Genomic DNA, 12255 nt, shown 5'->3' with positions numbered 1-12255 from the left:
TCACCTGCGGACCGATCAAATACGAAATACGGTTTAATATCAAATCAACGAAACATTTGATTTACTTGATAAATAAATACATTTCTTCTTGTAATGAATAAATGCATAAAGAATGAGCAGACTCGCCTGTCTCTCGCTGAGTTGCAGGATTTTTGCGAGTCTTTTTCTCTCCGGAGGTGACAGATACTTCTGCGTCTCAAACTTCTTCTCCAGCTCAATGGTTTGATCATTCGAGAATCGAACCTGACCACCTTTGCGCTTATGAAGAGGACGCTGAATAAACGGCGTCCACATCAGAGGTTTACCTGAACAACACAACAAAGCACACGCATTGAAAAAACAGGCTATTGAAAATATATTCCTAAAGTATAATACATATCGATGATGAAATAGGAGTCATGGGTGTTTTTGTTTGAGGTCTTTTGTGATCGATGGTAAATGTGTTTGGTTTGTGTGTGTTTGTGGACGGAATGTCTTTAGAAGTTTCTGTCTGGCTGTCTGTCAGCATTCACATCCGCTGAAAGTTTGACTTTATGAGCAGAAGGACTATGGCAAAATTTCCGTCAATGTGTTTCCTGTTGGTTAATCTGGTGAATGGGTCGAACATCCGTCCAATCCACTCACAAAACACATAGGAAACTGCGATTTATCCTCTCTTAAATCCTATTGAAACTCATCAAACACGACACTAAATTCTTCTGACCTACAGTTATTTAGATGAGATTATATTTTGGTATATTCGAAATAAAACTCTAATAATAAAACTGCTGTGTTATTTTTAACCCATGCTGGGGGCAAAGGGACGAGGCCGAACGTTGGATTATCATTCTGTTATTGGTTTTGTCCGTATTGTGTCCATGTGTTATAACAACACAAGTGTTTTCAGAGTAGATCTTCTGTGCTGATTTATCAACTCATTGAAGCATGTTGTGTTATTTTCAGTTAAGGGTTTGTGTGTTCTGGGGGTCTGAAACGAAGAATGCGTAAAAAAACGGCCCCGGCTATCAGAAGTCGAGTGTTTCCTGAATATGTGTGTATTGAGGATGTGGATAAAATAATCAGCAGTGTGCACGAGTCCTGCTCCAGGAAAACATCTCACAGCTTCTGAAAGCACATTTACTCCTATCGAGAGCTCAAGATTTCCGGAATGAACGGAAAGGGTCAGGGCTTGCTGAGCACAGGCAGTTTGAACCTCAGACCAACACTGCTGTTAACACAACATGTGAAACAACATGTTTAACCCTCACCGGAGCCCCACGGCACGTTAAACACCCTTCCTCTCCTCAAACTAGAACACACACACACATTTCTCAATTAATTGCTGGTTTTAATATATCAGAGGCAGTAATGCGCTTTGAACTGAAGTTTCGAAACACAGAAGCGCTTCCTCTTCAGGTCAGTCTGGTTGATATTATTAACCACACGAGCTGTTGGTAAACACACCTCATATAGCTCTGCTTTCTTATGACGAATCGTTTTTCGCCAGGTTCACCACATTATCGAAAAAGTCATCATACGTAGGCCTACCTGTTTTTTGATTTATTTGTGTCTTGTTAATCATTTTGTGTCTGTGGCCCGTGCCCGCGCTATGACATGAAATAGTTCTCCCTTCATGAACATTTCAGCCCGCGACATATTTAATAGTTCGTTAAAAGTAGAGTTTAGAGAAGACAAGAATAAACAGAAGTCTCACCCAACGGGTCGTGCCGGATCAGCGCGTGCGTAAAGTCGCCCACGGAGCGCTGGAACGGGTAGATGGACGCGTACGTAGCCGTGAGCGCGTGCTGAGACAAGACCGGGTGGATCGGCGTGGGCTCATAGATCGGGGTCCGATAGGAGGGAATCAGACTCGTGAAAGAAGAGTTCGGAGACGGTAGAGTCGGTGCCGGCATCAGAGGGCTGGACGTGGACCCGTTTCTGCCCAGAATGTCCTCGATGTAGAAGGGCGTCGGGTGAACCGGCGGCACGGGCGTCGGTGCGTAAAGAGGCGCGTTCGCGTGATGGAACTGCATGGCGGAGGGTGAAGACGAACTTCTGCTCGATAATAAAGTGATGTCGGTGCTCACGAAGTGTCCTCGCCGGTGCTTCTGCTTCCATGTAGTTTGTCAGGTTGCGCGATGAGCTTGTTGGTGAGGGAGGTTATGTCCTGTGAGGGAGGGGAATAACGGGTCAAACTTCCTGCAGGTACACGAGCTAGCTCTGATTGGTCCTCTGAGAAGATTAAAATGAAGATGATGAAGAAACCTGGAGAAACTCAGGATGCACCTGGATCTCAACAGAGGCCTCATGCTGTGTGTGTATAATACACATCAATGTCACGAGCGCATTATCATTCATGCGCCTTAAATGCACGTCAACACAAATAATGATAAAGCTAAAATTACATTGACATGTTTTCTTCATAATTGTGTTCTGTCCGATATTTATGACATTATTATTTTATTTACTCATCTCTTGTTCTATTTCATCTCTGGATTTATAGAAGCCTGCGCATTAAACTCAACAACTTTGTCATGAAAGTTTCCAGCGTATTTTCATATTTGTATTTGTTCATATTATTTCCATTATTATATTGAATGAATTCTACAGAAATATATCTACATTTTAATCTCTAATTATTCTATTGATTTCATTTGTAGTTTAATATTATTGTATTATTAACTTGTGCATATACACTCTGTAAAATGTTTGTTTGTTTCAACCCATGATCAGACATCCAGTTCACCTGGAAAATGTCTTTATTTGATCCGGGATGTTTTCCATGCAAAACATCCGTCATTGATTTTATTTTTATTAATTCATTAATTTATGATTTTATAAATCAGATAATGTCTCATGTTGTCGTTATTATATTTACACAATAATCAGGCCTACATATTATCGTTCTAAAGTTATACTTATAATTAAGATTTTTATTTTATTTTATTACGTCATGCATGTTGGTCTTTATTTAATCGAATGAAGTTTAAATGAGCTGTATTTGAGTGAATGCAACATTAGGCTCATAATATGATTCATGTCATTTCGAGCCGATGAACTGATCTACTCATGTTTCACACACACACACTGAATGAAGTGGCTCGTGGATGTTTCACATATCATTCTAAAACTAATATGACTTTGGATTTATCAGAGGAGGCCATGGAACCATTTCATACATGAAAGACTGATCTGAGATCGGCTAATATTTGAGCTTTGACAATCATTGCTGTTAATTGATCCGCTGTCAGTGTTGGCGCCGCACATCCAGCGCGCGCAGGCGAGGCCAAAAGCCCCCAACGATCACAATCAACAAATGACATCATATCACATTAAAGAGCTGTGAGAAAAACTGGACAGATGTGGAAATATCACAGCAGACACTGTAAGAGCTTACAAATCATCTATGTGTTTGTCTTGTTGAGTAGAGACTCGCTGTAACACGAATTTATTTGGACATTTGATGAACAAAAATAGTGATCTTTAATCTTAATCTACATTAATAACACTTTTATTCACCTAAAACGTATTTTACTTGTGGTTAAAAAAATCAGTAGCACTTTATTTAAGTGTAAGGTAATATTCAATTTCGTCATTTGATACTCAGTGCGTTGATAAGAAACTATAATCAATAAGAAACGAATGATAACTCTTATCTGAGTCGTTAGGAGCTATTGATCACGGGCAGGTTTCAATTAACAGCTGATAAAAGATTCAAATACACAATTCACTTCCAATAAGGAAAGACTAACTCAAAACCACTGATCACTCAACCCAATAGGAAACAGAAATGCAAAAGAAGAGAGAATGTGGTGGTTGGAGTTTCCCCTACAGATCTGTATTGTTCCTCCGTTTATTGTCAGTGAGAAAAATACAATCAGTTAAGTTCATTTAATCATTCAGATATGTGCCACCCACCAAAGTCTCCGTCCGCACACACCCTCAAACCACAATCTGTGAAAGGCCCATCACAAACAACCACAACATCAACAGTAACACTACAGAAACTCAACAGGAGAAGAGCTTGAGACCATCCCTCACAATACAGTATATGCTATCTGGTCCATTCTCTCACGTTAAACCATAAATACTTTTGACTTCAAAAATCAGTTTATACTGGTGTATATAATATAAATTACATGTTTTTTTCAATTTGCATGTAACTTTGAGTTTTTAATGTAAGTTCAGTTAACATTTATTAAATAGCCTATGTGAATGTATTCTTTATATCCGGTTGTATAATAAAGTCATATTTGTCATAATTGAATGTTGAACCACTATGTGTCGTCAATACGGCGACAACAGTGGAATTAGACGAAATGTAAAAATACTTTTTTACTGAAATAAACACAAATAGCATTGACATTCCCGCATTTGGCAGACGCTTTTATCCAAAGCGACTTACATTGCATTCTCCTATACATTTATACTTAGATATGTGCAATCGCCTGGGATCGAAATTCACAACTTTGCGTTATTAACACAATGTTCTTACCACTGAACTACCAATGAGCTACTGGGAAGAATTGAAATTGTAAAGTTTGTGTTATTCTTGACAAAAATACGCTGATGAATGAACTGAAATGTCAAGACATATTTTACCAATATGGTCAAATTAAACACTTTAAATAAATCCTTTCTTGAATGACACTACATTTGACAGCTCAACACACATTGTGAATCGTCAGACATTCTGTCAGAGAATTTTCGTGTATGTTGCGCCATCTCGTGGTTATAGTTTCCATCACAAACTGGGTTGTTTTTAAATCATAATCACAACCAAAGTCATTAGTTGTGGATTTACAGGAATGTTTTAGTGTGAAATTCTTTGTTGGGTAGAAGTCGAGCTACCTTTAAATTGTCTCTCATTTACCGGTGCTGTTTAAACATTTGCAGTTACAGTTAAACTTTCTGGCAATAAAATCATAAAAATACGCAAATATAAACAAAAATAACAATAACTCTATAATAAAAAAAGACATGAGCGATGTTTAACCTTCACGATAGATATCTTTTGTTTAATATGTCTATGGGTGTCACCGGTTATTATGTCCCTGTGACAACAGGCGAGCTCGATCTCTTCTGTGTCGTGTTTCACTATTAAGTGTCCGCCCCCTGATTCTGGCCTCTGGTTGGTGAGCATCAGTTCCGCCCCTGGTCGCCATGTATCGCTCAGCACGAAACTTGCAGCGCTTCAGCGCGAGACTGTTGAACCTCCGGGCCGTGCAGAGATCCGTCACCGTCCGGAACATCAGCCCGACGTCAGACCTACTGCTCAACCAGCTCAGAATGGTAAAAATCCTCTGTTTACTGCCGCGTTTAGTGACATGTGAACGGCACTGACAGGCCGGCGGATGACCTTCATGTTTCCGTCTCAAAAATATGTTCTGTAAAATAATCGATCACGTGTTTCACGACCGTGTAAACCGACAACTTGTGTCGCTTGAACAGAATCGCTGTTCTGTGTCGTAAAGACGTAACGTTAACAGTGTGATAGAAAACATTCTCATTAAGAATCTTATTTGTCTCATAATAATGAAAATCGCGCGTGTCAGATATAATGTGATATAATGTGATATAATGTGATAGTGTTGTGTGTTTCTCAGGCGAGTTCACAGTCATACAGGATTGAGAGAGACACATTCGGAGAGCTCAAAGTTCCGTCTGATAAATATTATGGAGCTCAAACTGTCAGATCAACAATGAACTTTAAGATCGGAGGAGCAACAGAGAGAATGCCAGTGAGCACACACACACACACACACACACACACACTCACACACACACACACACACACACACACACACACTCACACACTCACAAACACTCACACACTCACAAACACTCACACACAGATGTGTGCGTTGTGTCATGTTATGATTTCCTCTACCTGTAGATTCAGGTGATTAAAGCCTTTGGGATTCTGAAGAAAGCGGCAGCAGAAGTGAATAAAGATTACGGTTTGGACCCAAAGATCGCAGATGCCATCATGAAAGCTGCTGATGAGGTCATTTCACATTTCTTTGACAACACTGTTGTCCGTTTAACATTTAACATCACATCTGTCTATTGTATGTTTGTTACAGTATTTTTATGACTGGACAATTGTTATGTGTAGCTCCAGTGTTTCTCTGATGTGTGTGTGTGTGTTTGGTGTGCAGGTGGCTGCTGGGAAGCTGGATGATCATTTCCCACTGGTGGTGTGGCAGACAGGATCTGGAACCCAGACCAACATGAACGTCAATGAGGTGATCAGCAACAGAGCCATTGAGATACTCGGAGGAAAACTGGGCAGCAAAGATCCCGTTCACCCCAATGATCACGTCAACAAGAGCCAGGTCACACTCACACACACACACAAACACACACACTCTCTCTCTCACACACACAACCCTGTTTTAAGTGTATGTATAATCACGATAGATAAATCTAAAATGATGCTGTGGATTCATATATTCCATCATACCACCACCAACCTGTAAATCTATATAAAGTTTATTCATCTGAAGCATTCTGGGTAATTTCAGCTGTGTCTGTTGATTGTTTTAGAGCTCCAATGATACATTTCCCACTGCCATGCACATCGCCGCAGCTACAGAAGTTCACGAGGTTCTTCTGCCGGGTCTTCAGAAGCTGCACGACGCGCTCGCTGCCAAAGCCCAAGAGTTTAAAGACATCATTAAGATCGGTCGCACACACACTCAGGACGCTGTGCCGCTCTCTCTGGGACAGGTACATCATATAATCATCAAGCTTTGATCAGAAGATGTGAGAGATAATCTGTGAGCAGACGAAAGTGAAAGTTCTCTGTCTGGTGTGTGAGCAGGAGTTTGGAGGTTATGTTCAGCAGGTGAAGTACAGTATCGTGCGGGTTAATGCTGCTATGCCTCACGTGTATGAGCTGGCAGCGGGCGGCACTGCGGTGGGCACCGGACTCAACACACGCATTGGGTTTGCTGAGAAAGTGGCAGATAAAGTTTCCGCACTGACAGGTGTCACACACACACGTGTGAATCACATTAAGGTGTGTATGAAGTGTCGCTGCTCACTTCTGTCCTCCTGTGGTCCTTCTTAGGTCTGCCGTTTGTGACTGCGGCCAATAAGTTTGAGGCTCTGGCTGCCCATGATGCCCTGGTGGAGCTGAGCGGCTCTCTCAACACCATCGCTGTGAGTTTGATGAAGATCACCAACGACATCCGCTTCCTGGGCTCTGGACCTCGCTCGGGTCTCGGCGAGCTGATCCTGCCTGAGAACGAACCCGGATCCAGTATAATGCCGGGTGAGTGACGAGGCCGTCAGCCAATCAGAGAGTGATATAATGATGATGTCCTGTGCGTGTCTTTCTGTGGACTTCACCTTTGACCTTTACCTCTGGTGCCTGTTTGTGTGCGTGCTGATCTTCTGACTGCTTCTGACGTCCTGGTTCAGGTAAAGTGAACCCCACTCAGTGTGAGGCTATGACTATGGTGGCTGCTCAGGTGATGGGAAACCATGTGGCCGTTACTGTCGGAGGAAGCAATGGACACTTTGAACTCAACGTCTTCAAACCAATGATAGTGAGTCCTTCACACATTTTGATCTGGTCACATGACATGTTATGTTTCTATGATCCGATCACATGGTTTTCTTTGATCTTATACACAGAAATGACCGTTTTTATAAGTGTGAATCAGAGACGATATTAAAATGTCTTGACACGTGAGATGAGGAAAACAACTTGAGAAACTATAATGTCAGATGAAAAGTGTATATTAAAGCAATGAGCCCTCAGCTGTTATGAGAAGCACTGTACCCACTGCTTTGCTTATTCCTTTTATAAAACGGTTATTCAATATGTGTAGCAAGGTTTCATAAAATAAAGTAAATCAAATGATATTTAGGCTGTGAAATGCGGTCAGCTGTTATAAATCGGGTTATTTTATAACGGCTAAGAAGTCGGCTCAGCCAATCGGAATCAAGCACCAGAACTGACCCTTTTATATAATCCGAGAAGTCATTGTGAATATCGATTGATTTTCACATTTTGGATGTGTACAGACATACATATGTGCGGGGTGTATGTTTGTATGAATGTGAGCAGTATTTGTGTGTTTCTCTCTGTCAGATTAAAAATGTGCTGAACTCTGCCAGACTGTTGGGCGACGCTTGTGTTTCCTTCACTAATAACTGTGTCCTTGGGATCGAAGCCAATAGAGAAAGAATCAACAAACTCATGAATGAATCACTGATGCTGGTCACCGCTCTCAACCCGCATATAGGTAACAGACAGCAGAGGGCGCTGCGCGTGCGTGAGGAAAGTCTGCAGCTGTGTGTGCAACACTGTTCTGCTGTTATAAAGAAACCCTTAATCATTTCTGCAAGTTTGGCAGATTGTGTGATACATACACAATTTAATTAACTCTCCTTCATGTATTTTTAATCATACTTGACTTTTTTTATTTCTTGTTGTTTCAGACAGTTAAAGTATATAGTGACACAGGCTGTCAAATAAAAATTATAGAATAGATATAGAAATAGAAGAAATGGGTTCGAATGAGTCAATGATTGTCAGGCTAATTTAATGATCCCGTTATTGAGTTAGATGTATATGTTAATGTAAAAGAGAAGAGTTCTTTATTTACAAATAAAATCAAGTCAATTTAGCTGAGAAAGAACTTTCTCAGTTTGTGTAAATGTCTGTGTGTGTGATGTTGTGTAAACACAGGATTGTGTTATTTTCTTCTCAGGTTATGATAAAGCTGCCACCATAGCAAAGACGGCACATAAAGAGGGTTCAACGCTAAAGGCTACAGCTATTAAACTGGGTTATCTGACCGAGGAACAGTTTGACCAGTGGGTTCGACCTCAGGACATGCTGGGACCGAAATAAACTCTGACCACACGACAGCAGAGCGCTCGAGGTTACAGTCATTCTTTCTTTGGACAATAAAACACAGATTCTTTCCTCGTGTCTGATACAGATTCAATCAAAGCACGCCTGATGTTCACCTGTAAAGATGTCCTATGTGTTTGATGTGGGGCGTCTACATCATTATTAAACAATCGGCTCATAGATATGGTTTCACATCATCGCTATTAATGCATCATCAATAGAGGACACAAGGGGCCACTGTGGTGTTTCTAACCCGATGGGACACTCCGAGCAAGTGCAAATATGTAACGTTAATTAATGTGGGGTTTCTAATTATGAGATAAAAATACATAACTACAACCTACGTTTTACTAAGAAATTATATGTGCTATCTAATTAATTATATAGACAAGTCTGATTTATTTGTATTCTATCAAAGCGGCTGTACCCAAAAAAACTAAAACAAAAGAAAAACACATGTTAGCCAAACATAGAATTAATAAAGATATAACCTTAAAAAGTAGTTGTATAACTTAAGATGGAAACCTTTCCGCAACATCTCGCGAGACCCGAGCAAATAGTCTCATGATATATCCAGAACGTGATGCATGATGGGATACACTAAGCCCTGAAATCAAGCTAGTGTGGGTTCAGTGTGTGATAAGGGCACTGCAATTTGGCGTTTTTGAGATATTGGACACACTTGGGCTCTTCCTTGCTGTCACATGCACACGCTGTCAAATGGCCAACACCACAAGTGGGGTATTAGGACGCAGCCACAGAGTATAAAATCCAGAGATAAGAATGATGGAAACCAAGCCCAGAACATTCAGAACCTCACACAGGGCAGAAGATTCATTCTCCAGCATGACAATGATTGAAGCACACGGATAAAACAATGCAAGAGGGGCTTGTGGACAACTCCGTCTGTGTGCTTGAGTCGATCAGATAGTGCTTGGGCTTGAACCCAACTGAACATCTCTGTAGAAACCTGAAAGTGTCTGTCTACTGATGATCTCCATCCAACCTGACAGAGTTTGAGAGGATCTGAGGAGAAGAATGGCAGAAAATTGCCAAATGCAGATGTGTAAGCTTGTCACATCATACCCAACAAGATTTGAGTCTTTAACCATCTTCTGAGTTCAGGAAATGAATACTTTTGCAAAGCTGTCACATCTTCTTTTGTCATTACTGTGCATAGAGTGTAGATTAATGTAAAAATAAAATGTTTAAAGTAGTTTAGATGAGGCAGCAGCATAACAATATGTGAATAAAATAAAGGGGGATGAATACTTTTTTAAGGCACTGTACTGTACATACTGTAACTGAAGTATGTTAATACTGGTCACATGTACCACCATCACTTAAAAAAACAACTTCAATTATTCTTTATTGGACAATTAATCATCTGTCAAATTTCATGACCGTGACTGCTCTAGTTTGATGCTGTATAACACATACAAACACTGTTATTTAATTAATTTAATTTAATTTAGTCATTTGTCAGACGCTTTTATCCAAAGTGACTTACAGTGCACTTATTACAGGGACAATCCCCCTGGAGCAACATGGAGTAAAGTGTCTTGTTCAAGGACACACTGGTGGTGGCTGCTGGGATCGAACCAGCAACCTTTGATTTACCAGTTCAGTGGTTTAACCCACTAGACCACCATCTCACATTAACACTTCATGCGTTTGTTGTGATGGAGTGATAATATAACTGTGTCTCAACCAATAACAACATCTGATATATTCACATCCATGTGCCTGTGTGATAGAAACTCAATTCAGTTAAAGGTTGTGTTATCACTTCAATATGTTGACAAAAGAAGTGAAGCCTGTTTCCACCTGCACTGGTTTACACTTGTTTCAAAAGGGACTGTCATTACTTATTTTGTTTATACATTAAAAATAAGATTTTTTCAGTCAGGTTATTGTGCTACAACTGATTAGTGCCACAAGGACTTTTTCACATTGAAATAGTTTTTTTCACGTTACACCACTCAGAATTATTATTTTAATTGGGCTGAGGGTTATTAAAATAAAGCAAAAAATCATAATAGATCTAGAAACAGGCTTGATTTTCTTCAAAGGAGATCATTCAGGTATTTGCGTACATATTTCCCTCATTGATAAATAGTGACAGTGTTAAAGTGTGAATATTAACACGTTTGGCTCTGCAGCTCTAGAGATCACACACTTCATGTGCCCTCACTTACTTAGTTAGGGTGAAAAGTCTTGGTTTTCTGACACCGAACCTCTAACATCATATCACAATACACATGTATTCTGGTGAATAACTTAATAAGTCCAATTTTTTTTTTTAAACTCAACGTCAACATCAGTGTGTGTGTGTGTGTGCGTGCGTGCATGCGTGTGTAAATCTGTGTGTGCACGTGTATGTCTTTGTGTGTGTGTGTGTGTGTGCACGTGTATGTCTTTGTGTGTGTGTGTGTGTGTGTGTGTGTGTGCACGTGTATGTCTTTGTGTGTGTGTGTGCGTCTGCGTGTGCATCTGTGTGTGAACGTGTATGACTTTGTGCTTGTGTGCATCTGTGTGTGCACTTGAATGTGTGTGTGTGTGCATGCGTGGGTGTGTGTGTGCGTGTGTGTGTGTGTGTGCATCTGTGTGTGCACATGTATGTCTTTGTGTGTGTGTGTGTGTGTGTGTGCATGCGTGTGTGGTCTGAGGATAATACGAGGAAAGGTCACCAGCTCATGTTTCTCAAGTCAGTCTCTGGCGTTTCTCCCGCTCTGTTGTGTGACGTGCGGTGTGAGTTCATCTCCTCTGTGTTAAGTCATATTGATTCATTCTGGAGACCAGCGTGACGTCAAAGTGCCATATGGTTGACGACAGGAGAAGCGTTCAGCTGAGATGAGATGTGACGGATGTGTGTGGTTACCTAGAGACAGCGGTGTGACATGTGGAAGCTCAGCGGGCTCCAGCTCTCTGTTTGTTCATGATTGAGTGCGCTGTTATTTGTGTCTATGAGGAAATGACCATCAGATTATCAAACACACCAGCCCTCGCTTTAAAACTTGAGTGACAGGGTTTATGTCAAGAGATCATCCAAAACCAGAGTTCTTTCATCCTTTACTTCAGAACACAACAGAAGATATTTAGAAGAATGTTGATCATCAAACAACCCTGAACTCCATTGACTTCCATAACCACCGAGACATTTCTCAAAATACCTTCTTTTCACATACAGATTGAAGCTCACATTGTGAACGAATTAATGATTTTTCACACAAGGAGAGTTTTCAGTAGGTGTCGGGGCAAGTTGTCACTCATGGAGTCACTCAGACGATGATGTAAATACACAGATAATGAGATTCTGACACACGCTGTGTGTTGTGATCCAGCAGATAGTCTCATGCTCTGTAAGTAAAGCTGATCACTTAGTTTGATGTATTTTCCATCTG

General features: G+C 40.6%; 2 protein-coding genes across 2 annotated transcripts in view; one reads left to right on the top strand and one right to left on the bottom strand.

The window, feature by feature from the left end:
- Window positions 1-2152, bottom strand: part of hhex (hematopoietically expressed homeobox) — a 3088-nt gene extending 936 nt beyond the window's left edge. Inside the window, exons 1-3 of the mRNA XM_056771438.1 lie at window positions 1694-2152; window positions 127-305; window positions 1-4 (exon numbers count right to left, since the gene is read on the bottom strand). The exon at window positions 1-4 is cut by the window's left edge and continues 47 nt beyond it. Of these exons, the coding sequence (XP_056627416.1) occupies window positions 1-4; window positions 127-305; window positions 1694-2012 (502 nt within the window). The 5' untranslated portion in view covers window positions 2013-2152. The remainder of the gene's footprint in view (window positions 5-126; window positions 306-1693) is intronic.
- Window positions 2153-5106: 2954 nt separating this feature from the next.
- Window positions 5107-9031, top strand: fh (fumarate hydratase). Its single transcript, XM_056772101.1, has 10 exons — window positions 5107-5271; window positions 5586-5720; window positions 5876-5986; window positions 6141-6317; window positions 6529-6711; window positions 6806-6971; window positions 7055-7258; window positions 7408-7535; window positions 8084-8237; window positions 8706-9031. The coding sequence occupies exons 1-10, from the start codon at window positions 5143-5145 to the stop codon at window positions 8846-8848; spliced, it is 1530 nt and encodes a 509-aa protein (XP_056628079.1). The 5' UTR covers window positions 5107-5142; the 3' UTR covers window positions 8849-9031.
- Window positions 9032-12255: the final 3224 nt, after the last annotated feature.

Source organism: Triplophysa dalaica, chromosome 17 (assembly GCF_015846415.1).
Source record: "Triplophysa dalaica isolate WHDGS20190420 chromosome 17, ASM1584641v1, whole genome shotgun sequence".
In the NCBI taxonomy this organism is placed as follows: domain Eukaryota; kingdom Metazoa; phylum Chordata; class Actinopteri; order Cypriniformes; family Nemacheilidae; genus Triplophysa; species Triplophysa dalaica.
This window is presented reverse-complemented; position numbering and strand designations above follow the sequence as displayed.

Coding starts and splice junctions, on each gene's coding strand:
- fh (XM_056772101.1), top strand. CDS start 5,143: ATGTATCGCTCAGCACGAAACTTGCAGCGCTTCAGCGCGAGACTGTTG. Junction 5,272..5,585: donor TGCTCAACCAGCTCAGAATG/GTAAAAATCCTC, acceptor TGTGTTTCTCAG/GCGAGTTCACAGTCATACAG. Junction 8,238..8,705: donor CGCTCTCAACCCGCATATAG/GTAACAGACAGC, acceptor TTTTCTTCTCAG/GTTATGATAAAGCTGCCACC.